The sequence below is a fragment of the Cyprinus carpio genome, chromosome A3 (genome assembly GCF_018340385.1).
Source record: "Cyprinus carpio isolate SPL01 chromosome A3, ASM1834038v1, whole genome shotgun sequence".
Classification (NCBI taxonomy): Eukaryota; Metazoa; Chordata; class Actinopteri; order Cypriniformes; family Cyprinidae; genus Cyprinus; species Cyprinus carpio.
Window position 1 is genome coordinate 31,018,214 of NC_056574.1, and position 27,892 is coordinate 31,046,105.

Sequence of the window (27,892 nt, forward strand, 5' to 3'; positions counted from 1 at the left end):
GATGTGTTCATATGTCAGTGATATTAGTGTCTTTAGTTAAAAATAAATAAATAAATAAACAAATAAGCAAATCAGTGTTGAATAGCATGTGGTGTGATTTTCAGGACTGGGCCGTTTCTCTGCACACTGGACTGGAGCAACTGCGCTTTTCAATACCTGGTGAGTAATTAATAAAGTAAAGGGCAATATGTTCCTTTCCCTGCTGCTTTAGACACCATTCACCTTCATGTAAGAGATGGGACCATCATCCCACAGCAGGTGGAGTAAAGACTAGATCTAATGATATTTATTTAATTAATGTTGTGTAGCAAGTGTATTTTGCTATTTCTTATTTGTTTCTCAGGTTCCTGCATTGACAATATCTTGCAGAAACCCTTTCACCTTAATCATGGCACTGCCTGAAGGAAATCGGGCTAAAGGAGACCTCTTCTGGGATGATGGGGAAAGTCTGGACACTTTTGAGCATGGCAATTATATGAAGGATCATGGCATCTTGAATCTTGAATTATTCATATGTTCTCTTCTCTGCTGAAGAAGTACAAAATATGGGGAATTTTGACTCTTTGTGGACTTGAATGGTTTGGATGAGGATTTTTCTATTGAACATCTGTTTCCTATTGTTATCCCATGTTGGAGCAATCCAAAGTGAATTGCTTAATCTGGCATTAAAACGGGAGAACAGCAAGCGTTGTGTTTGCCAGACCACTGACAGGCAGTTCAATGCACTTTTTATGGAAGTAAAGACGGTTAAAAAAAAATCATTTATAATTAAAAATTTGTTGAAAATGTACTCACCCTCAGGCCATCCAAGATTTAGATGAGTTTGTTTCTTTATCAGAACAGATTTGGAGAAATGTAGCATTACATCACTTGCTCCTCAATGGATCCTCTGCAGTGAATGGGTGCCGTAATACTGCTGTGTATATGTTCTGTACTTATATATTGCATATATAAAGTTTTTTTTTATCCAGTTATCATTAACAGCACATTTCTACTGTACATTGCCATTTAAATATTGTTTTTGCTGTAAAATAAATGTTTATTTGTAATGTTCTGAATGTTTTGTTGTCAGAATAATCAGCATTTCACATAACCCATAAATTATCATTTGTATTTTAAATGTCAGCGAAATAATAATAAGAAGGAATATGATTTTCTGTTGTTGTTGGTCTTTTTCTCCTCCTAAAATTATACAAATATATAGGGGCATTGCATATACAATTTATTGCGTTGCATTTTTTTTTAATTAATTTCAGATTTAAATTTATTCTATATAATATTAGAATTATATATTATAAATTGAATTCGAGACCGCAAATATTTTCTTCTCATTTCTCACAATTTGTTCTTTGCAAGTTCTTTTTTTTTTTTTTTAAATGTTCCAGGTGTGTTTAATTGTATATACCTACTTTTATAAATGCTAGTCCCAACGCATTAACATCAGAAACTTGTGTCTCTTGCCCTCTACAGATTATTATTATAAACAGGACCAATGTCCTGCCGCGAGCGTCGCGTTCGGAGGAAGCGCAGCGTCGTTCCGGAAGCAGCGGAATGTCAGTGGGCGGAGCGTCAAATGGCGGCGCGCCGAGTGAAGCGTCATTCAGCACCGTAGCCTGGATCTGTAATATACGCGTCGGACGCGCCGCTTCTGATATGGACGTGTAGCGACGGTTGTAATCGTTTCTGGTACTGAAGGTAAGACTGCTGCGTGTGTGCTTTTCGGTTACAGATGTACACCTACGGCTGTCATTACTGGAAGTAGTTTATTTAGCGTCCCATATGGGTACAGCAGCGCATACTGTATGTCTCTTATCATAGCAGATATAACGGGACTTCCGTCTGAAATCAATCCTCACGTGAGACACATGATCCTTCAAAGTAGGATGAAAGAGCTTGTCCATTAAAATACAATACTGATACAGGTCAGTCACAATGATCAAAAGGACAAAAAAGCTGATACAGGCCTGAACATGATCAATATTTCTTTGATAACTGTTATCTGCTGTAATGTTAATAGCTTAATTGCTGAAGAAGTGTAACTTTGCCATTGGGATAAATATGCTTCACTTTTGCCCCAATAGATGATTTTATGACACTTCTTAAAGGGACAGTTCACCCAAAAATTAAATTCTGTCATTTATTCACATGCATGTAATTTTAATTATTTCTTCTGTGGAACACAAATGCATTTTTTTTATTAGTGCAATGCAAAAACATGTATCTACACAATAATAGCTTTGTAGCAAATTATACATTTTTAGTAATTAGATAATTAGATAATTAGCTAATTAGTAATTAACTATTTAATTAGTAAATGTTAAACTTTTTTTATATAAATAATTATTAACTTAATATATTTTCCATACAACAAAAACATACACAATGTAATATATATAAATATATATAAAAATATTAATTATTAAGTGTTTTATTTTGATTATTTATTCATGAAATAAATTAATGTTACAATTTATGACTGAAATAATGATTACTAATTTTTATACCCACTGTGTGTGTGTGTGTGTGTGTGTGTATATATATATATACTTTATAATATATTTTATTATATCTTTTCATGTGACAACACTGTAGTGAGTGTACAGCTTGTATAACAGTGTAAATTTGCTGTCCCCTCAAAATAACTCAACACACAGCCATTAATGTCTAAACTGCTGGCCTAAAAAGTGAGTACACCCCTAAGTGAAAATGTCCAAATTGGGCCCAATTAGCCATTTTCTCTCCCCGGTGTCATGTGACTCGTTAGTGTTACAAGGTCTCAGGTGTGAATGGGGAGCAGGTGTGTTAAATTTGGTGTTATCGCTCTTACTCTTTCATACTGGTCACTGGAAGTTCAACATGGCATCTCATGGCAAAGAACTCTTAGAGGATCTGAAAAAAAGAATTGTTGCTCTACATAAAGATGGTGTAGGCTTTAAGAAAATTGCAGCATGGTGGCCAAGACCATACAGCGGTTTAACAGGACAGGTTCCACTCAGAACAGGCCTCGCCATGGTCGACCGAAGAGGTTGAGTGCACGTGCCAGCGTCATATCCAGAGGTTGTGTTTGGGAAATAGACGTATGAGTGCTGCCAGCATTGCTGCAGAGGTTGAAGGGGTGGGGGGGTCAGCCTGTCAGTGCTCAGACTGCATCAAACTGGTCTGCATGGCTGTAGTATTACAGAAAGAAGCCTCTTCTAAAGATGATGCACAAGAAAGCCTGCAAACAGTTTGCTGAAGACTAACAGACTAAGGACATGGATTACTGGAACCATGTCCTGTGGTCTGATGAGACCAAGATAAACTTATTTGGTTCAGGTGGTGTCAAGCGTGTGTGGCGGCAACCAGGTGAGGAGTACAAAGACAAGTGTGTCTTGTCTACAGTCAAGCATGGTGTTGGGAGTGTCATGGTCTGGAGCTGCATGAGTGCTACAGGCACTGGAGCTACACGTACTGTGACATACTGAAGCAGAGCATGATCCCCTCCCTTCGGAGACTGGGCTGCAGGGTAGTATTCCAACATAACGACCCCAAACACACCTCCAAGACAATCACTGCCTTGCTAAAGAAGCTGAGGGTAAAGGTGATGGACTGGCCAAGCATGTCTCCAGACCTAAACCCTATTGAGCATCTGTGGGGCATCTTTAAACGGAAGGTGGAGGAGCACAAGGTCTCTAACATCCACCAGCCCCGTGATGTCGTCATGGAGGAGTGGAAGAGGACTCCAGTGTAAAAATCACAATCTCTGGTGAACTCCATGCCCAAGAGGGTTAAGGCAGTGCTGGAAGATAATGGTGGCCACTAGGGCTGCACGATTATGACAAAAATCATAATTGTCGATTATTCCCTTGAAATTGTAATTGCGATTATCACAATTTACATTGAATAACGTTTATACCATTGTTTGATGCAACTGCATGCCATATTTTTATATGAAAATAAACAAGTTGAAAATACTCTAAATAAGAACATTTTAGTGCGTTTCTATAGTATTAAGCCTCAAATGGCAAATATACATCGGATTGGTTTCTTCTTTAAACGATAAAAAAAGGAAAAATATGAATGGTAATAAAATGTTATACTAAAATTAAAAAATAATGGGGAAAACCCTTAAGATAACATGTACTGTAGAAAAAAAAATGCATCTTAAGCATGCAGAATAACATAAGTGGACTTTGAATGATTAAATGCCGCTTTGAATGATTGCGTAATTGTGGCATCCATAGTTGTAATCGCGATTAGAAATTCGATTAATTGTGCAGCCCTAGTGGCCACACCAAATATTGACACATTGGGCCCAATTTGGACATTTTCACTTAGGGCTGTACTCACTTTTGTGGCCAGCGGTTTAGACATTAATGGCTGTGTGTTGAGTTATTTTGAGGGGACAGCAAATTTACACTGTTATACAAGCTGTACACTCACTACTTGACATTGTAGCAAAGTGTCATTTCTTCAGTGTTGTCACATGAAAAGATATAATAAAATATTTACAAAAATGTGAGGGGTGTACTCACTTCTGTGAGATACTGTGTGTGTGTGTGTGTGTGTATATATAGTGGGTATAGAAAAGAATCACCCCTTTAAAATATTCACATTTTGTTCACATTTTGTTGCAATGCAGCCTGAAATGAAGACGGACATGGATTTTGTTTTATTCACCTGTATTTGCTCAGTGCAACTTATAACATCCAAGTCAAAAATAGAATACCAACAATACCAGTCGCTGAGCTGGAAAAAAGAACCACCCCCCTCTTAAAATGTTTTGTCTTGTAAACTCAATCAGGTTTAACTAATCACCTTCTCAATGGCACACAAAGCCATGATTGTGATTCAATTCCAAGAACACAAAGAATGGAATTGTGTTCTTATGGAGACCGGTCTTGCATGGCTACCTTGAAAGAGCGAACTCGGAAGGACACGAGAACACAGAACGCATCTTTGTGAGAATTGAGATGCGCTGTGATCTTGCCGCTCGACTGACCTTCCCAACACATTATAAGGAACGACACACAATAAATAACACATAACATCACAAACTAATCTCATCTATTAAAAACATTTATTTCAGATTATTATAGACAATACTTATTTTTATATTTATATTATTCTTTTTATTTTACCACATGTAGCCTATTTGTGAAAATTATTAGGCATAGGCATGTATATTTAATGTTAGCTATATTTAGTCAATGTTAAAATTATTAATGTTAAAAAAAAAAACAATAAAAAGTATGACAGGCTTTTTCCAGGTTTCCAATGTTTACTTTTACAAGCCGTCGTGTATTTTCGGGCTTGCAGTGAGAAGTTTAATGGCTTACAGGCATCCGTACATCATCCGCCCGCAGCGTCTTCTGGGATTTCTAATTGTTCAATTCTCTCAAGTCTCTGAAGTAGTCTTTTTTCTACTTCAGAATTTCATGTTTAAGTAACTGTGTTACTTGCAGATTCTTTGTAATTGTTTGTAGAATTTACTAGCAATTTCTAAAGAAAATTGTTTCAAGGAAATCCTACACTCATTTTTTTCATTATAGGGTTCAGGGGATGTCAAGCTCCAAAAAAGGCAATAAGACACCAGAAAATAGTTTTGTGAACAGTAACAGACCAAAATTTAAGTTGTTTCTTGTTAAAAAAATAATGCCCTCTGTCATTGCTCTTAAATCTCATTTGAACTTTTGTATGATAGTCAAACTTGGCATGCAGTGATTGAATACAAGCAAGGGGTTTACATTGGGCTGGAATGACCTGGAACAGCTTGCACCTTTAATTCAATTTAAGAAAAAAAAATTGTATTTGTATTTTTTTTTTATCCTTTCCATCTCCATTTAGTTAGCAAACATGATGTGTAGTCAGTGACGGAGCCTGATTGAGGTGACACATTTGCCTAGACGAGTTCACGCTGTCTGTTCCAGTCAAGTTAGAAAATAAAATGCAACCAAATGTTCTGCCATTTCTGAACTGATTATTAGATAAGTGTCATGTCACATCTCGCCTAGTGCAGTTAAATCATTACATTGGAAATTCTTCAGAATTCCATTTGTGTTGCACAGAAGAAGCAAAGTCATACATCTTTGGAGAAAATTGAGACTGGGTGAGTTGTTCTGTTGTGTGGAGCTTGATGTCCACCAGAGCGAGAGAGAAACAACACATACTTGTACTACTGACACTCTCTTCTCAGTACACTCTCTGCTCCTGATAGTACACACTCACTTTCTCCTGATTTGGCCTGTGAGTCTGCTAGTCCAGTGCTATGATGTGGCATGTTTATTCACCAGAGTCGTGTTTGCACTGTAATTATATTCATGTGATACATGCGGCGCTGCATCCACCTGAACAGAGTCACTGTAAAACTGAAGGAAGATTGAACTGCTTGAGTCTTAAGTCTTACGGGACAAACTTGTTCCTCTCTTGAATTCGAAAGTATATAAAGCCTTTTACAAGGCTCGAGGTTGTCTCAGGAAGTGCTCACTTGTGTTTCCAATAGTTGTTTAATGAGTCTTTTTTGCCATAAAGCTATTTTATTGTTCATAGTAATTGCCAAATTATGGAAGTCGACCTCTAATCAGCACGAATGAGCAATGTCATTCCGGAAGAGTTGGGTACCGTTAATTAAGACAGGAAAAAATTAAAGGGGTCATATGATGCGATTTCAAGTTTTCCTTTCTCTTTGGCGTGTTACAAGCTCTTGGTGCACAAAGAAGATCTGTGAAGTTGCAAAGACTAAAGTCTCAAATCCAAAGAGATATTCTTTATAAAAGTTAAGACTCGTCCACGCCCTCCTAAAACTTCAAACTCAAACCCACACACACAATACACAATTCACAAAGATTAAACATAACCATAACACGCCCAAATGTTCACGCAAAGAAAGAAAGCGTAACTTTTATTCTCGCTGTTGCTGCCGCTGCCATGTTGTGGAGACGCTGTGTGTTTCATTGTAAAAGCAAAAATACTTAGTTTGTTCTTCCAAAAGAGGACACAACTAGAAATCAGTGGTTAAGTTGTATTTACAACACTGTTCCAGAACAGTTCAACCCAAATATTCAGATGTGTGCTGTGCAGCATTTTATGGTGGACCGTTTCCTGATCCTGGGAGAGAAGACTACAATGCCGGCTGTTCTGACTCACAGTCTGTAAGTAAGTTTATATGTAAAGGATGTGCCACTGATGACTCAAACACGAGTTTTGAGCAGTGTAGAGTAGAGCTTGTTGTTTTTTTGTGTCTCCGATCACAAATGCAGACATGGTTTTATGTTTACGCGGCGCGATGCAACGCATAAAAACACAGTAAAAGTCATTATAATCTGTAATTATGTCCCCACTAGATGTAACAAATGGCTCGTTTGTAAAGGGTTTTATTGTTTTTGTCTTGTCTCGTCGGTGTTCTGACCAGGACACGCATAACCGTATGACAAGGGGCGTAACATTTCCGTCAAACGCTCGAGGTATTCGGCCAATCACAACACACTGGATAGCTGGCCAATCAGAACACACCTCGCTTTTCAGACCGATGAGCCTTGTTAAAAAACAACACATAGTAAATACACAAAATAATATTCGTTTTAGCAGCATCATATGACCCCTTCAAATCACAAGACAGAAGAGGAAGACTGAAACAAAACATCCATCCTGAGGAAGTTCTTGTCACGAGTGATGGATGACTCTGAATGTTGCATAATTTGTTTTTGAGTAGTTGACAAATATGCTTTTTGGTTAAAATATGAATGTATAAGATAATGTGTTTTATGTGCTTTAAAAGTTTGAAACCCTTTTTAATCACCTTTAAGTGTATTTTCAAGGCAATTAAACAGTCCTGCAGAATGACAAATTTTTATAGAATTTTGTAGCACATTTTTATGACATTGCCATTTGGTTGATCGGGTTGCTAGGTAGTTGCAACTGGCTCAAGTAACTCACTTAAGGCTGGAATACACTACATGACTTTTGCTCAAAATCTTGCCCTGATTTGCAGTCTGCAGAAGTTGACGCTGGCTGCCGAAAGTCAGAGCCAGTCTGCTGATTTGAGTTGACAGATTTGATAGAAAATCACGTAGTGTATGATGGTCACAGACTTCAGACTCTGATTCTGACTCTGAAAGTATTTGAGGAATCACGCATGACTGTAGCACAAACAGAGCAAGACGAGTTACACGCTGAAATTGAATACTTTGTATTTAGGGCTTTAAAAAAATAATTTGAGCATGCAGTATTAATAGCTGCTTTCACTGCTTGAAAATTCTTGTGAAGTTGCCTGTTTTTTGGAATGGCTTGTTAGCATTTAAACATTATTAAGACTGGCAGTAAAAAAACAAAAAAGGACTGTTAAGTGTTTTGTAAATGTTGTGTTTTCTTCTAACACTTGGCACACTTAAGCTTCCATCTGTTGAACGGAGGACACACACACACGCACACACACACGGCTGTAGCTTTGGGTTCTTCCAGTCACTGTTTGTTTTAAGGTGTGTCTATATGTGACTTAGTCACACAAATAACCATGTAGTTAGTTTCAAGAAAGTGACATGGATAGACTGTGACTTTCATATAAGCTATTATTCATATTTTGTCATGATTAGATCAATTTTATCACCATTTAATGAAACCGCCTCAGTGATGTTTGTGGCTGATAATGCCACCTCCAGAGGACGCAGCCTCCGAAATGAGATTTGCATTTTATTATATTCTGATTTCTAAATCATTTACATTGTATAATTGTTATTGTTTGGCAAGTGAGCATTGTAAATGTGATTATGTGCTTCGAAAAGTAAGAAGCCGCCTGATTGGAGGTTGTCTTGTTGTTTCTGTCTCAGAGGATGGGAGCAGTGAGTGGTCACTGGAGGAGATGTCATTCGGTCGACTCCTGCGACGTGCATCCTCCAAAGCCTCTGACCTTTTGACGTTTAACGTGGGCACGGGAGGATCACGGACCGTGCTGGATGGAGAGATCATCTTCTCCAAGAACAATGTGTGTGTTCACCCGGCCGAGCCCCTGCCCGGACTGCCTGAACATCACCCAGGTACCACACACCCATAAACTGAAAGTTATTCACAAGTTAAGGGACTATCAGATAGGGACTGCCATCATTTTCAGCAAAAGTGTCTTTATGAATGTTTTTGTAATGAGTTATGTTATTGCTTTAAAACTTCCAGTTTGTTGCAGATTTTCTTTTTATTATCTTAAAAAGAATAAAATAGTTGGAATTTTTTTTTTTTTTTGAAAAATATTAATATTTAAATAAATAGATATAAATAAAAATTATGTATTATTCACACTAGTAAAAATGTTGTCAGGGCAACTGAAAACCTACTGATTTTATTTTTTGCAATAAGAAAAGTCCATATTTTTGAGTCCTGCTTAGATGCAGTACCCTTCAAAAGTTAAGAATTGTTAAGTTTTTTTTTTATGTTTTGAAAGAAGCTGCATTTATTTGATAAAAAAAACAGTAATTTTATTTTGTTTTATTTTATTATTATTTTACTTTAAACTGATTTTTTCCTATGTTGGCAAAGCTGAATTTTCAGCAGAAACAGTTGTGCTGCTTAATATTTTTGTGGAAACTGTGATACATTTCTTTTCAGAAATCTTATTAAAATTGCAGAACCAATACAGTTTTCCTGTTAGTTTTCGCTAATTAAAATGCATTTACAGTATTGATCTACACTATTGATCTAATTTTATATTAAGTAAAAAAAAAATACTTGTCTGATAAATTTGCAAGTGTATTTTTAATGTGAAAAGCAACATTTTCTTCAAAAAACAGAAATGTTATGATTATTCACTGTTTATGTTTTTTTTATGTTACTTTAGATATTTGATGTACATTCAGTCTATTTTTGTCATTCTATTAATATTTTGCGTATTAAAAAATATTGCTAAAATGTTTAAAATAAAAATGTACAAAAGTCACAGAGTGCTTTTAAGGTGTAGTTCTGCTATCCTTGCTACAACATGCCTCAAATAAAACTCTTTTTTTTAAAAATTGATGCCTTTAATCCGGACACACCATGACCCCAGCGAGTTGTGTGAAGCCAGCCAATCAGCCTAGAGTCTGAGATTTTCTGACTGTGTTCTCTTTCAGGATACCTTTGTGTGCACCTGGAGAAAGATGAGGCCCTCGGCTCCACCCTCATCCTCACCTGGGTGCCCAACTCTCGCATCCAGCGGCAGGACGAGGAGGCACTCCGTTACATCACGCCTGAAAGCTCACCCGTCCACCGCAACCCCCGCCGCCGAGCCCACCGGAGCCACTCTCGCCCGTCGCCCGCCCCCGAGGAAGAGGAGGATGAAGAGGGGCCAGAGCCGGCCTCACAGAACCAGCAGCTTTTGGAAGAAGGCGATGAAGGCTCCTGCGAGCTCTCTGCGGACGAGGTGAGTCGGGACAGCACCCTCGGCTCAGACTCAGACACCTTCTCCTCGCCCTTCTGCCTGTCGCCAGTCAGCGAGGCTCTGGGCGAGAGCAGCAGCTCCATCTTCCTGGATAATGAGAGCAGGTGAGAGAAATACACACACCTGATAGAAGGAGATATCAAATGCAAAATTCACTTTTACATTGTGTTTGCATATAATGTTTCCTAATAATTTCTATGATATCAAATCTGAATTTTCAGCATCATTACTCCAGTCTTCAGTGTTACATGATCCTTCAGAAATCACTCTGATAACTGCTCAAGAAACATTCCTGATTATTATCAGTGTTGAAAACAATTGTTTGATTAGAAAGTTCAAAAGAACAGCATTTAGTTTGCATTTCAATAGTAAAAACTTTTTAGATAATAATGTCTTTTTATCATCTTACTAGACCATATAACCTTATCAAGTGAAGTTGCATATGTAGCTCTGCATTACAGCAGGTGTTTTCAGTGGATGTTAATGTTAGCATGCGTCTGTCATGTACAGTACACGCTGCGCTGCTGTAGGTCTGTGTGTAGTAAAAGGACCTGCTCAGAGTTTATTCATAATTCATAGATCAGCTCAGCATGGCTTATTACACAGCATCATGTGTTCCTGTTTTGAACCTCTACAGCATCCTGTGATCACAGACTACCTCCGATAAGTGTTACCACAGATATAATGATCTAACAGCTTTGTCCACAACAGTTTTTCACAACCAGTGTTTGTAATGTAATACCAGCATGACTACTGCATAGTGCACAGTATTGTATGCTGCATGTGAAATGGCATGCATTGTGCAACAATATATTTAAATTTGTACACACATTTATTTATTTAAGCATTTATTAATCTTAGTTAAAGGGATAAAGGGTTCACCCAAAAATTGTCATATTTGCTCATTCTTTATGTTTCTTTTTTAACTTCCATAATATTTTTTTTCCATACTGTGAAAGTCAGTGGCTGCCAGCAACTGTTTGGTTACCAACATTCTTCAAAATATTTTCATTTAGTATACTTGTGAACACGAATATATTAGTGTAGGTCAAATGTTGTAGTTGTAATTCCCCGCTGTGGCCACAAGGTGGAGACATTACAGGGCGAGATGCGCGAGAGAAGTGCAGCTTTCAGCAGGTTGGCAGTGAGAGCCTCAGCCTGTGATCTTCTACAGATTTCCTCCCCCAGCTGCTTCATCTAACATTCCCTCCTTCAGCATGATTTCCTCCCTTTGTTATTTGGCCTGAGCTGCGGGGGTGAGGCCGGGACATGAGCTGCCCATCGGATCATAAATATCAGTGGTTTTGACCGAGTCTATGATGAACGGCTTTATTCCTCTCTGTTTCTTTGGGTGGAGAACGCTCTCTTTGGCCTGTTTTTTTGCCATTCTTTTTCTGGCTTCCACTTCCTCTTGGGATCCTTCATCCTTTGGATCATGTTTATGTTTGACTTCTCTTTTATTCTGCCTGTAAAGTTTTCTTCCTCCTTCGCTTTCTCAATCTTGCACTTTTCCCTACTAGTTGTTTTCTTTCCCTCCTTCTCTGTCGTTTTTTTTAGTAGGGGTTAAATCTTTGGCGTCTGTTCCATATACTTCACCTTTGTAGATTTTTTTATGAACATTTCCATACTGCCTATGATTTATTTTTTTAATTACATAAAATATGTAAATGATCTCTATGATTGGCTGGGGTCTTAGTATGAGAAATTACCTTATTTTTCAATATATCCGTGTATTCCGTTAGAGTAAATAATGAAAATAGAGTTTATAGAAAATAAACAAAACTGGAGGTGAAACCAAGCCATGTGGAAAAACTGTATCCTGTCCCATTGTGGTCATGTTTTGCTTGAGGATGATGTAATAGTAATTTGTTAAGTGTTTGACAGCTCTGGCTCTGGGGCATTTTTAGGTAGTGCCTGATTCAGCGGGAGTTCAGTCCCTGGAAAAACTTCCCTCAACCCACACTAGTACAAACTCTCAGAGTTACCACCTATAACACAGATGGATGGATGGCCACACAGAAATTAAATCTATCTATCTATCTATCTATAGTTAACTTATTTTCTCATGTTCTTAACTAATATTTATTTGGCTATCCATCTACCCAGCTCTATCTAACCACTCATCCAACTAACTTATCTGTCCATCAGTTTATTTACATTTATTTTCTCATATTTCTCTTGTTCCTAACTAACACTGATGTGGTCTTCCCAAATAACTAACCAATAAACCAACTAACTTCTATCTTTTCATTTGGTTGCTTGGTTAGTTCAGTTTAGTTACTTTATCTCCTCATATTTATCAGGTTCCTAACTAACATTTATGTGACTTTCCATCTATCCAACTAACTCGTATCTGTCCATATATTTATTTAGTTCAGTTTAGTCTCCTCATTTTCTCCCATTTCTCCTGTTCCATACATCTACTGACATCTACTGTACTGTATGTGGCTGTTCATACATCTAACTAACTAATCAACCAATTAACTTTATCCATCTAGTTGGTTAGTTCAGTTTAGTTACCTTAATTTCTCCTGTTCCTAACTAACATATTTGTGCCTATCCTTCCATCTTTTCAACTTACTAATCAACCAACTAACTTCAATCTGTCCAACTAGTTGGTTAGTTCAATATAGTTACTTTATTTGATTCTTTTCCTCCTGTTCCTAGCAAACATGTGGCTATTCATCCATCTATCAAACTAATTAACCAATCAACTAACTTAATTTATTATTATTATTCTTATTAATTTATTAACTAATCTATCCATTTGGTTGGTCAAATTTAGTTACCTTATTTCCTCATGTTTGTTCCTAACTAACGTTTTATATGGCTATCCGTCTATTGAACTAACTATTCAACCAACTAATTTCTCTCTGTCCATCTACTGTAGTTGGTAAGTTCAGTTTAGTTACCTTATTCTCTCCTCTTCTTAACTAACATCTATATGGGTATACATTTATTTATCTTCCTAACTAACTAACCAATAAACCAACTAAGTTTATCCATCTAGTTTGATAGTTTAGTACATTCACCTTATACTTTCTCCTGTTTATCCTGTTCCTTACTAACATCTTTGTGCCTAACCATCTAACTTAAAAATCAACCAACTAACTTTATCCATCTAGTTGGTTAGTTCAGTTCAGTTACTATAATTTGTCCTGTTCCTAACAAACATCTGTGTGGCTATCCATCCAGTCATCTAACCATTGAACCAACTAACTTCTATCTATCCATCTAGTTGATTGTTCAATTTAGTTACCTTATTTTATCCATTTTCTCCTGTTCCTAGAAAACATCTATGTGTCTATTCATCCATCTACCCAACTAATTAACCAATCATCTAACTAATTTCTATCTATCCATTCGGATGGTTTCATTTAGTTACCTAATGTCCTCATGTTTCTCCTGGTCCTAACTAACATTTATATGGCTATCTGTCTATTGAACTAACCAATCAACCAACTAACTTCTATCTGTCCATCTAGTTGGTTAGTTCAGTTCAGTTACCATCATTTTTCTGTTCCTAACAAACATCTACTGTATGTGGCTATACATCTAACCATTGAACTAACTAACTTCTACCTGTCCATCTAGCTGGTTATTTAAGTTTAGTCCCCTTATTTTTCCTGTTTTGCAAAGCCACCGTGAGGCTCTCAGAATAGAAAACAAGGGTCTGTAAAGAACATGAGATGTAACTTTGCACCGTGTGCTGTCTGTCACGGCCTCAGCCCACCATATGGCCTCATGTGTGTGATCCTGGTGTAGTGTGGACTCCGAAAGACCTCTCAAATACCACATGACCCATAAACCTTCGGCTCCCATGTTGGATCTGTGACAGAGGACGTGTCTGGAGGTGCTTTTGGCCTATTAGACGTGCTCTGTTCGAGAAAAAGACAAGTGTGAGAGAGAAACAGAGGTCCCACGGTTCAGGTTACAGCTCTGGCTGCATGAGAGGTCGAGAGACAGTTACAGGGAGATAGGCTCACAGTGAGAGAGAGGAGGGCTGTCAGGGGAAATTGGCTGCCAGGCTGCTTGATTTGTGTCTCTGCTCGGCTCCTGCCAGCACAATAACCTCCCAGCATTCCTCTCATTCCTCTTCACTTCCAGTGTCCTCTCTCACACACACGCGTATCCATACCTCCAGCTGTCGCTAAGTTTCACACTAAAAACACAGGACAGAATGAATGAATTGATGTGCAGGTTTACAGTAGAGAGACCAGCTGAAATAAGATGTCATGTGGAGCTAATAAAAAGGGCTTCAGATAGATAACAGTTGATTAACTTGATAGAAAAGACCAATCAAATGAAATTAGCGTTGAGTTGTATTTTTACATGAATTCATTTTTTTATTCCATACTTTTAGTCTCTTAAAAGCAAATTTAAATGATAAACATTAATATTTAATACACATTTCTGTTCTAATTATTCAGTGTTATTTCAAACGAAAAAGCATTTGTTGTTTATCTTTTTATTTCACATCTGAAATTGAAGTCACATGCACCTCTATGGGTTGTAGTTTAATATGTATGTTAACCAATAGACATTTAGCAAATTCTCGTTTCTCAATTCTTGCATGTAATTTCACAGTCCAATCAATTCCCAATTCCTTTTCATTAAATATCCAGTTTTATTCAGGAATGCATTGCATTGCAAGAGTTAAGTGGGTTGCAAATGGCATTTTTTCAGCATTATTGACATTATTAAATGTAATTGCAAAAATAATGAGATAATTGTGGCTTCCGCCTATCTTAAATTTCAGTTCAGTTTGTTAATATAGCGCTTTTTACAATACACTGCCAAATTTCCTTTTTCTAATCATCATGACCACATTATGTAATCATTGCTTTAATATGTTCACTGTTTCTGCTTAAATGAAAGTGTGACATTAACTAACTGCACAATATGTATAATCTGTACATTTCTATAAACTGCACATTTCTGCCATATTGACAGAACTTTGACACAGTCATCTCTGATAACAGATCACTCCTAACAGTAATGTAGAAACATTTAAAACACATTGTTTCATAGCAGCTTTACAGAAAACAGAAAAAAAGAAAATTAAACTTTCGAGTAGTGTTCATGTATCACAATTAGTATTTTATCACTTTTCTCCTTTTAATTGCATTAAAATTAATATAGATGCCATTAATTTCAGGGAGTGCGATGAACCCATGGCTCACTCTGCAAGCTCGGCCTCCAGTCTGGACAGCCACGCCCCCTCCGAAAGCAGCCAATCACAGGGGGTTCGGTGGGAGGAGCAGCAGAAGGTCATGGCATTAGAGCAATTATGTGGGGTGTTCAGAGTTGACCTGGGCCACATGAGGTCACTGCGTCTCTTCTTCAGGTCAGACCAGATCCTAGAAGAGTTCAGAATTTATTTTAATATCCATACATTTTGCCTTTTTTTTTTTTTTTAAATTCTTTTTAATATCTCTCCTCTTTATCTGTGCTTTTTGAAACTTATGTCACCCTATTTGAATACAATAGAGAAATCATCATAACAGAAAAGGACATCCTGGTCCTTTGGTGAACTCGTACCACTGTTCATTTTCCCCTTGATCTCCAGGATGTGGTCTTGCGTCCAGACCAGCCTTGTGAAAGTGTGTTGTGTTTCATGTGTGTGTTCCAGCGATGAAGCCTGCACCTGTGGCCAGCTGGTCATCGCCAGCAGAGAGAGCCAGTACAAGATCCTTCACTTCCACCACACGGGGCTGGATAAACTGGCCGAGGTGTTTCAGCAGTGGAAATGCTGCAGGGAGACGCAGCTCAAAGACCAGGTCTGGAGAGTCTGACAAACACATCATCAGTTTGACACATTTATATGCAAAGCACAGACTCTCATATACATTAATGCTCAAAAAGTTTGGGGTCTGTAAGATTTTTTAAAAATGTTTTTGATCATTTGATCAGAAATACAGTACAGATGGTAATATTGTGTAATATTATTACAATTTAAAATAACTTTATTTTAATGTATTTTAAGATACATTAAAGCAGCCACTACTCCAGTCTTCAGTGTCACGTCATCCTTCAGAAATCATTCTAATATGCGGCTCAAGACACATTTCTCATTATCATTAATGTTGACAATGGATGTGCTGCTTAATATTTTTGTGGAAACTGACATTTATTTATTTTTTTCAATTTATTTTTTCAGGATTTGATAAATAGAAAGTTCAAACAGCATTTATTTGAAATGTTTTATTTTTGTTTTTGTATCAATTAAAAGTCTTCTTTAATGCTTTCTTGCTTAAAAAAAGTATTAATTTCTTTATTATTATTTTTTACTACTGATCTCAAACATTTGAAATGTAGTATTTCTTGGCTTAAATTAAATTGTTAAATATGGAAAATTAATTTAAATTCTTAAAAATTGAAAAATAAACATAAAAAATCACATATGGTCCAACACATTTAATTTTTATAAAATATAATTGTTTTATTTAATTTATAGGTCAGTATTAGGTTATATAATAAATAGTCGGATCACAATTTTATTTATTAATAATATATTAATAATATTAATATTAATTAATAGAAATAGGGGCATATTACATATTTACATAGTCTGATATTACCATATTATTAAGCATGCACAACCCTATTTATGTGAGCAGAATAGCAGACTCTTTTCACAATTAATAAACTTTTTTTTTTCTTTAGGATAACATGCAAAAGGCTAGAGGCATTGATTCAGAAAGTTAATAAGCTCCATTTTAAATCCTTGTTGTTGTATTTAATGTAACACATTTAGTTAAAAGTGTGTTTCTATGTCTGTATTATTCATGGTGACTGGATCGTTCATGCAGTGTTTTTCTGTCCTGTATCACCCTCTTCCCGCTGCAGGTGTCGGATGAGAAGTCATGCATGCAGTTTTCTATCCGTAGACCCACGTTACCGTCTGCCGAGACGCACCCAGAGGAGCGTCTGTATCGGCGGCTGGACGTCAGCTCTTGGCTTCGGCATCTCAACAACAGCGGACAGGTGCTGGAGGAGTACAAGCTCAGGAAGGTCAGACTGACTGACAGCTGTCAATCAAATAAATTGGTCTTTTCAGTGCTTTATATTCGAATGGCATTAAGGCTCTTGTTGTAGCAATGTTGTCTGAAATGTGCATTAAGGTCATGTGTAGAGGTTTTGGTATGATGTGATTTATTGTGACAGCCGTTTCACCTGACCCAGTGTCCGTGTTCTCTCAGGCGATCTTCTTCGGGGGCATCGACCCATCCATCCGTGGTGAAGTGTGGCCCTTCCTGCTGCACTACTACAGCTATGAGTCCGCCTCTGAGGAGCGTGAAGCCTGGAGACTGCAGAAGCGTGTGGAGTACCAGGAGATCCAGCAGAGGAGGTTAGTTGTTAGTGGTTACATTGTAATACTCTGCAGATAAAATGAGAAAAAAAATGTGTTAATCTTCTAAATGCGTCTTTCACATTTTAATTTAAACTTTTAAAGGGATACTCCACCCCAAAATGAAAATTTTGTCATTAATCACTTACCCCCATGCCGTTCCAAACCCGTAAAAGCTCTGTTCATCTTCAGAACACAATTTAAGATATTTTGGATGAAAACCGGGAGGCTTGTGACTGTCCCATAGACTGCCGAATAAATAACAGTGTCAAGATCCAGAAAAGGTATGAAAGTCATCATCAGAATACTCCATCTGCCATCAGACGTCTGGGTTATATGAAGCAACGGCAACACTTTTTGTCATCCGCGCCACAAGGATGCGCTGTTTTATTTCAAATCAAAGCTAAATACACATAGAAACAGCGCATCCTTGTGGTGTGGATGACACAGAAGAGCATACACAGCATATGGTGATATGGAGAGACACAGAGCAGACCGCTGACAAAGGAATTATTGAATAAAGTCATTATTTTTGTTTTCTTCGCTTACAAAAAAGTGTTTTCATTTTGGGGTGGAGTATCCCTTTAATGTTCCAGTCATTTCGACCCAGGGAGGATTTTCTTTTTTCCCCAAAAATGCTAATGTTATCGCATTGGACTAAAACTTGCTGACTTCACCTCACACAGGGTATAAAAACAAAAAAAAAACTGATAGTTTTTGTACTTTGAGTTTTATTTTTTGTGTGTGTGTGTGTGTGTGTGTGTGTGTGTTTGTTTTACACTTTTTGTTACATTCCTGGTCAAAAAATGACTGGCATACATGCTTATAAATTATTATAAAATATATATTTTATATATATATATATATATATATATATATATATATATATATATATATATATATATATATATATATATATATATATATATATATATATATTGCCAAGTCTATAATTCAATCTTTTCGTCAACTAGTTTTCTTTCAGTTAGCACAGGTTTTGTATTTCTTTTTTGACTCTGCTGCATTATTTCTTGGGTGTAAAATTAAATTTTGTTGAATAGGTCTGAAACAAACAAGCTTTCATAATTTAATAGTTATAAAATTCTTTTTAAAATAATTTATTTATCAGTCAATAACGTGTTGTAAATAGTTTTAAATGTGGTTGAAGTACATTTAAATTGCAGTATATTCAAGAACTGGCCATACTGATGATCTGAAGCACTGACAATCTGTTTCAATGTATGTTTTTGCATAATTTTTTGCCATGTGTAAATTAAAATTATTTTATCATCATCTTTAAATGACAACGAAACCTGTGAGTTGTTTTTTGTTTAACATTTTCATTAGTAATTTCATTGCTAAGATTAAAATGTCATTTAACTTCTATCTGTTCAAACCCTATACTCTGTATTTAATGTAAAACCTTATTGATGTATGTTTCTCTAGGAGAGCTGTGACTTATCGTTGCTACCTCTTACTTCTGATGATGCCATGTTAAAAATACAAAGCTACACCCAGTTGTTAGATTGCTCACTTAAGCTTGAATAGACTGCTTGACATAACCTGCTGTTTACTGAATGTGATATTTCTGGAGGCTGAACCTGGAGGATTGCGATGTAAACTGAGCTGTTGTGACACATCAGGCTAGCTGATCCTCCAGCTTTTCTAGTCAGCTAGATGGTGTTTGGCTTTGTGGTTGGTGAATCATTCAGAGCCTCAAGATCATAACATAAAAATCAGCGAAGCAGTGGCCAAGTACACTTTTAACCACTTTAACCTCTTGCTGTTGTTTTCAGTCATATCTCTGTCGCAATCTTATGAAAATGTCTGGCTGAGCACTTTTTGGATGCATATAGTCAGTTTCGTTATTTCAGCAACCAGAATTGTGCAAATGTATCTTGGAAACAAATGTCAATTTTTTCCTTCTGTGTAGGTAGAACCTTATTTATTGCATGGCCATTTGACAATGAGTATTACTTGCATGGCTACAGTGTCTTTAGTCTCTGAAGGATTTTCTAGCAGCCGAGTCATAACCAATCAATAAATGAGTGCAGATATATGCGCTCTGTGGCTTAATGAGTTTCAGAGGAAATAATTAAGTTCATCAATTAAATCATTGTCAGATCATTGATGGAACACTATGAAGCGTAATGCTTGTCTTTTAGATTTGAACACATTTTCATTCTATATTTCTAATGCTACTGCAGTACACATGCACATGCAGTACATATTATTTCATATTTTTTATAGACTCTCTTCAAATTAAAAATAAAATCACTAAATAAAATTACATTAAATGTATTTTTTTAGCTATTAGTCAATCACAAAATTGACACAAAACATAAATATGGCCTCATATTGATGCATAAATTATTATTATTCACAGTTGTTATTATTATTATTATTATTATTAACATTAATATTAATTATGAATATAACAATTAATTTGTATTTCTTAGAAATTTGTATTTCTCCTCCTTAGAGAGAGAGAGAGAGAGAGAGAGTGTGAATTTTACACCAGTGAAGAAATTAAATTAAAAAATACAAAAAAATTAAATATTGTAAAAATTAAGTCTTAAAATATTTACATAAAAAAACTTTAAAAGTTAAATAAATGTACAGTACAAATATGTACAGTATTTCAGTGTCCTTATTGAGGCAATGAATTACATTAGTTAATTTATTTTATTACAGTAATGTCAAGACTTATTATCTTGCAGAGATTATTATTTTTTTATTATAAGTTCATTTTGTGTGTGTGTGTAGACATGAATTTTACCACAGTAAAGAAAATATTATATATTACATATATTTTGTTTTATATAACAAAACTATATGAGAAAAGTGTGTGTGTGTATGTATATATACATATATATATATATATATATATATATATATATATATATATATATATATATTTTACAAGATATAAAACTTGTAAAGTGTGTGTATATGTGTATATATATAAAATATATATAATATATATTTGACAAGATATAAAACTTGTAAAAGTATGTAAAGTGTTGTGAATTTTTTTTATGGGCGTAATTTCAACACTCTTAGTCTCTTGCAGTGATTATCTCTGGTGGTGTTTTAATAATGAATAGGTTGTTAGTGTTTGTGTGTGTGAAGGGTGTTGCTGAGCAGCGAGCGCTCTGAACCTCGAGAGGCCAGAGAGGGAGTCAGAGAGCGATGTGGGAATAGCTCACACAAACACAGGTCTCGAAACACTTACGTGAAGTTGCATCAGGTCTGGCATCAATTCCAGCAAAACAAACAGTGTTAATGAAATCCCACCTGCTTGTTATGAGAATCTCTACAGCCAGAGGGACTGCCATGCTCCAGGATGGAAATGTTACCACCTTAGACAAGCTGCTTCATGTTCTGTTCTCCTTCCCCCTTATTTTCTTCTCTTTTTTTCCTTGCACTTTGTCTTTTCCTTTTTTCTAGTTTTGTTGCTTTCTCTTTTTTTGCATTCATATATACATATATATATATATATATATATATATATATATATATATATATTATTATGTCATTTTATTCATTTATTTTTAGTTCTGTTTTCTGTTCTTTTGTATTTTATTTTTCTTTTTGTTTGGTTTTCATATTTTATTTTTATCTATTTATTTATTTTTCTGTTATGTGCTTCTTGTCTTGACTCTTCATAACTGCCCCCTCTCTTTACCTATGGTTTTTTTTTTTTGCAGCTGATCTTTTTCGTTTCTCTGTTTCCCTCCTCAGGTTGTCCATGAGTCCAGAGCAGCACAGTGAGTTCTGGAGGAAGGTGCAGTTCACTGTTGATAAAGATGTTGTCAGAACTGACCGAAGCAACATGTTCTTTAGAGGAGAGAACAACCCCAATGTAGAAATCATGAGGTTAGAGAAACATATTCATTGACACTCCACCAGAAACATTGCTTTCTTCCCATAGAAATATTTGCTTGCATTTGAAAACACCAATTTGATAGGATTTTCCAAAGTTGAAGATGCCGCATCATACTTCAAATGTTATAATATTTAAGTAAATATTTATTCTATTATTATTAATAGTAATTGATGATAATAATAATAATAATTTATTCTTTTACAAATATTAAATCAATTAATTATTTTTATTAATTAATTATTATCATGACAAAACTGAAAATTGAAAAAATTGAAGCTGCTAAGACACTTAAAATGTATAATAATAAATTTATAATAATAATTGTTATTGTAAATATTACTTTTAATAATACTTTATTATTATTATCTAATTTAATTGACATTCATACATGTATGTAATGCAACTATGTAATAAATCTGTGACATTCTATTAATAACACATAATATTAATTAATAAGGCAAAAAGGCAGTGTTTCTTTTACATGATTAATTATTTAAATACGGTTTACAGAAGTAAAATTTTTCCATTTCTCTCCCAGACGTATCCTGTTGAACTACGCCGTGTTTAACCCAGACATGGGCTACTGTCAGGGCATGTCTGACCTGGTGGCTCCTCTTCTGACCGAGATCCAGGATGAGAGCGACACGTTCTGGTGCTTCGTGGGTCTCATGGAGAACACCATCTTCATCAGCTCTCCTAGAGATGAGGATATGGAGAGGCAGCTGGTGAGGATATCTCACCCACAAGTGCCTAGTCAATGGATAATTCACACGTTCTGTCTTGTAATGTGGTAAACTAAGAGTGAATGTTGTTATTGTTAATAGTTGTTTGCTATAGTTATGTGTACATGTGTGTCCAGATGTACCTGCGTGAGCTCCTGCGGCTGATGCTGCCTCGCTTCCACCAGCATCTGACCCGGCTGGGTGAGGACGGCCTTCAGTTGCTGTTTTGCCACCGCTGGGTTCTTCTGTGTTTCAAGCGCGAGTTCCCTGATGCTGAAGCCCTGCGCATGTGGGAGGCCTGCTGGGCACATTATCAGGTACAACACAAACAGCTGTCGGGCTTTATAATGTCTAAACATAATCTGGAAATGAACTTGACATCAGGTTAAATCTGGAGGTTCTGCGTGAGGTATTTATTAACCCTGTATTAGTTAAGATGCCCCATATACTGATATTGTTGCCATAAAATGCTTTGTACACAAAACAGATATTTCTTGGCATGTTTTATATCTATAACTGTCAATAACTGACAGGAGTTGGCAGTAATAATTTGTTTTTGTAGGTTAGGCTATTGATTAATTTTTTGCATGCCCTATAAATGTCTATAAATCACTGGCCCACCAAAAAAAAAAAAAAATATATATATATATATATATATATATATATATATATATATATATATTTATATTTATATTACAGACGTGGTTGAGACACACAGACATATATATATATATATATATATATATATATATATATATATATATATTTGTCAGTGTGTTTTTTTATTTATTATATGAGGGATGACGTTTTTTCTGTATATTAAATATATTTAATAATATATATTAAAATAAATATATTTTTTTTAAAAAGTTATTGGGTTTTTAATTTGCAGTAGCTGTAGTATAAATAAAAATGTAAATCAATTGCAGCTTTATTCATAAACACTTTTGCTGCAAAATTTAAAGTTTTAACTTATTCTTCTTAACGTTATCTTGGGGATAATTATTTTAAAAACGTTTTCCTTCAGTGGAACACAAAAAGTGAATTTTTGAAAAATATTCTGGTTACCATTTTTAATGTTTTAGTGTTTCTTATACAGTGGAGATCAAAATTAGCGAACAATCTATAAATACTTGATTTTTTACTGAAATATTGTTAATCTTCATCGCTCAAAATTTGAAGGAATATTAGCTGTGGGTATCTGAAAGTATTCTCTATTATAATCTCATTACTTGTTCTTCAGAATACAATTAATTTATGAAATATGCTTAAACTGCCCTTCCACTCCTGTTAAGATAACTTCAGATAGGACTAAGCAGTGACCTTGACATTTAGGAAATTGTATGTTGTTCTCTAATTTTGATCTCTACTGTATGTGTATATACAGTATATTCACACACTGATTCATTAAAATTAAATCTTACATTAAAATGTGCATACAAACATACAGATATTCTTGAAAAGCCTTCATAGGTTAAATGATGTGTGGTTTTGTGTTAATGTTGACTTTTCCTTTTAAAAGACAGGAAACTAACTGTATGTAACTGCAGAAATGTATTCCTCTTTTTGACTTCCTTTTTCTTTTTGACTTATTTATGGTTCTTACTCTAAAAATTTCAAGGAGATTTTTTGGTCAAAGTTCAAGCTGATGTTTTCACTGGATAAATGCTAATTCTTCCCCTTAAGATAAACAAATGGGTGTCTGTATCACTTTAAGGATCTGCAGAGTGTCTAATGAAGATGAGATGCTAATTATCAGGTTTCCACAGAATCCATTTGCATGGTAATAACGAGGTGATTTTGGGGTGCAAAGTGTTTTGTCTCCTTGTTGCCCCCTCATTTGCATATCAGCATTTACTGCTTTTTAATTGGCTCTATATGCATTTAGCCTTTGCGATTGGTCTGGCTTATACAGTCATTTTTTTGGTTGTTTTGGCTCAGTGCTTGGTTATATGTTTTCTGTGTTCGAATGTGTGTGCTCTGTGACAGACGGACTACTTCCACCTGTTCCTGTGTGTCGCCATCATCGTGCTGTACGGCGATGATGTCACCGAGCAGCAGCTCGCTACAGACCAAATGCTGCTGCACTTTAGTAACCTCCACACACACAAATGTAGAGAGCTGGTGCTGAGGAAGGTATGAGCACGTGCACACACACACACACACACGCTGACAGAGCTCCTCATGGTTATGTATGCTGTGTCTTTGTGTCATGCAGAAGTGATGCATCTCTCTAGCGCTGCATACAAAACATATTTTTCTAACAGCAACAAAAGTTAGTATGCCAAGCATGCTGTCATCTCTGGAGAAATATTTCTCAAAATCAAAATTGTACAGTAGAGATTATCACAAACATTGGGTTGAGCAACTGATAATATGTTAAATAAATAAATTGTTCGGCCAAATATCTTCTTCAGTGGAACACAAAAAGTGCATTTTTGAAAAATATTCTGGCTAATGTTTTCAAGACTTCAGTGTTTAATATTTATGTATTTGTTTATTCGATCGTTTTATTCATGTATTTATCGTTTGACCTTCTATCTTTGTATTTTATATTTCATATTTGTATCATTGTGTATTTTAGTTTGAAAAGCATTAATCATCTTTGTGAGGTTTCTTTCCTGAATAAAAAAATGGCTAATAATAATATAAAGTTAATGAGAACTGTTAATGTGAAGCTACAAAAAGGATAAAAAAAAATCTTTGAGAGCAACTTTAAAATATATAATTTTGTGTTCCACAGACGAAAGAAAGAAATATGAAATTATATTAGTAATGTGGAAAGTAATTGTAAATTACGATCGATTGCATTTTAGCAAGATACTCAATTATTACTGAATAAGTTACCTTAGTTATCTCAATATGTAGATTGAATATTTATTTATTTATTTATTTATTGCTGTATTTTGCACTGTTTTATAATTAATTCAATTTTCACCATTTATAATTTATTTATTGTATTTACATTATTTATTTTTATTTAATTTATTGCACTTTAGATTTATTTATTTTATTGTTTAATTTTTTTATTGTTTATTTTTAATCTATTTAGCAATTTTGATATTTAATTTGCACTGTTTATTTATTTTGCACTTTTTATTATTTAGTTATTTTACACCATTTATTTATTTACATTTGCATGCATTTAGCAGACACTTTTATACAAAGTAGCTCACATTGCATCAAGCTATACATATTTTGTGAGTTCATGAATTTCCTAGGAATCAGACCCATGACCCATTGCTATTCTCTACTGTTTTAGCTACAGGAATGCTTTTGTTAAATATTGAAAAAGCTAAATATGAATTACGATATAATATTATATATTTTTTGCAGTGTTTTTGCATGTTATTTTATTCAATTCTCAGTCCATCTTTCCTTCTCTGTCTTTCTCCCTGATTGTCTCTAATCCTAGGCACGTAGCCTGCTCTATCAGTTCCGCCTTCTTCCCAGAATTCCTTGCAGCTTACACGACTTGTGTAAACTGTGCGGGCCCGGAATGTGGGATAGCCGTTACATCCCAGCCATAGAATGTTCCGGAGAGCATCCTGACTCTCAGAGCTGCCCCTATGGAGGCAGCGCCTCTCCCGAGAGCCCACCCTTACCCAGCCCCAACCAGCCCAACGAGGGCAAGAGGGGCTCCAAGACACGAGACATTTTCACTTTCCACAAGCACTCCTGACTCGAGCACACCTCAGGAACACCGATACCCATAAGGCTTAGCCTCTGAGCCACATTTCAGGTCTCCATTGTGTTGTACTCAACCTCTGGTATGAATCATTGCCTTGTGCATAAATGGAACCAATGTTGACAACCTCTTTTGGAGGTTGAGGAGCTTCATCAACTTGTGTTTCATCAATAATCCACAAGTACAATTATCACAAGCAATCAAGACTAAGTCTTCATCCACCTTTCATTAAGTCACATCTTGTGGACTGACATCTTGGAATATTTTTGCCTTTTTTTTTTTATATCGACAATGTATGCATGTGTTAATGTTTGTGTGTGTGGTTTGTTACCACAGTCGAAGGACATTTGTGTTTATTCTCTTTAGTTTGGGTTTGATCGCATATATTTGTTCCTTCTTATGTGCAATTCTATGAATCAAACAGTCAGCCAATATGAAGTGGGATACTGTTATCAGTGGCTCTCTGACATCAAAACATTGTTTTATGATCATCTATGCCTTTCATATCCTCACAATAAATATTATGATATATAGATGGGAGGAGATCATCTTATCATGAGTCCTTGAAGATCTTGAAGTCAATGTGAAATCAAAATTGATGCTATAATCTGACATTACTTTTTTTTTCAACATTATGCCACAGTTTTATAGGGTTTATTATTTAAGGTAAATACATTAGAATGTCAATAAATTTCCCAACTGAGCATTAATTTAGGCCTACCTAAATGCTATTTGCACTTTTGTGTGTTTTTTTGTTGAGAAATATTGTGTTTGTGTTGATGTGGTAAACTCTCAGCTATAGCAGAAGGTCTTAATCTTCTTCTCCGGAACAGAATGAGCTTAAAAACCAAAAACCCAAGAGGGAGTTTGATTTTAATTAGTTTATCTGGCGGCTGAATGGTTGAAAGAGAGCGCGCGCTCTCAGAGATTAGACACCGTGCTTGAGTGCGCGTGAACGTGAGGGTGCCTGGCGTCTTCGTGGATCCCCAGAGCCTCTTTAAAAAGCTGATATCGGCAAATTGCTGTCAAAAGGTAACATTAGACTCTCTAGATGCAGTCTCCGTCAGTGACATCATTATGGTTTTCGCTTAGCCATTAGGCGAACAGGCTGCGCCTCTCACGAGTCCCAGAGAGCACTGAGGCACGGCCGAGGGATCTAAAGAGAGTAACGGGATGATGACATGCTTGTGAAATAATTAGAGGACGTGCATGAGGGTGCTGAGCCACTTTCCATTCACGTTATCTGCCTGCTGCTTTACGTGATGTTTTTATGCATCAAAGCTTTTGCTGATTACGCAGTCGTTTTATATTTACTGTTGATAGTCTAATGTCAGGGGCAATATCTGCTCACTCCTCTACTGTTTTAGCAACACCAATTTACGAAAATATAGGATGTTTGCATGCTCGAGTCAATTAAGCAGAGTCTTGTTGTTATCGAACCACACAGAACTCATTTTGCATTTAAAGACAAGACACACAAGGCGGTGGAATGTCTCGAGACACGCCATTAGTGTATTCTATATCCACCTTTTTCTTGTCGTATAAATGGGAGCGGCCATTTATTAATTCTGTGGGTCTGGCTTCCGGTCTCATCTCCGGCCACTCCGTCCAGATATTTTTAGCTGAACAAAACAGTTCGTTTTGCTACTTGATATTGAAAGGTGGTGTGTCTTATCATATTATTTTAATGTATTATCTTAATTATGAACACATTGTTTTGTAGTGCAAACTGTTTTACCGTTTACTGCATGTTGTTATTCTCCTCGTTATTTACCTATAGCGGCTAATGAACCAGAAACCTCACCCATAGGCTTACTTCCGCTTTGAAGAAAAAGGTGGATAGGCTAATTTCACATTTAAA

The 27,892-nt window shown here is 35.8% G+C and overlaps 1 protein-coding gene across 1 annotated transcript; it reads left to right on the forward strand.

Annotated features, from left to right (window-relative positions):
* Positions 1 to 1,542: 1,542 nt before the first annotated feature.
* On the forward strand, positions 1,543 to 27,732 carry LOC109091544 (TBC1 domain family member 16-like). The gene is made up of 12 exons (XM_042729841.1): positions 1,543 to 1,695; positions 8,805 to 9,011; positions 10,074 to 10,485; positions 15,540 to 15,728; positions 16,014 to 16,161; positions 17,231 to 17,395; positions 17,584 to 17,732; positions 21,477 to 21,611; positions 22,160 to 22,346; positions 22,481 to 22,660; positions 24,333 to 24,479; positions 25,759 to 27,732. The coding sequence occupies exons 2-12, from the start codon at positions 8,837 to 8,839 to the stop codon at positions 26,023 to 26,025; spliced, it is 2,154 nt and encodes a 717-aa protein (XP_042585775.1). The 5' UTR covers positions 1,543 to 1,695; positions 8,805 to 8,836; the 3' UTR covers positions 26,026 to 27,732.
* The last annotated feature ends 160 nt before the right edge of the window (positions 27,733 to 27,892 follow it).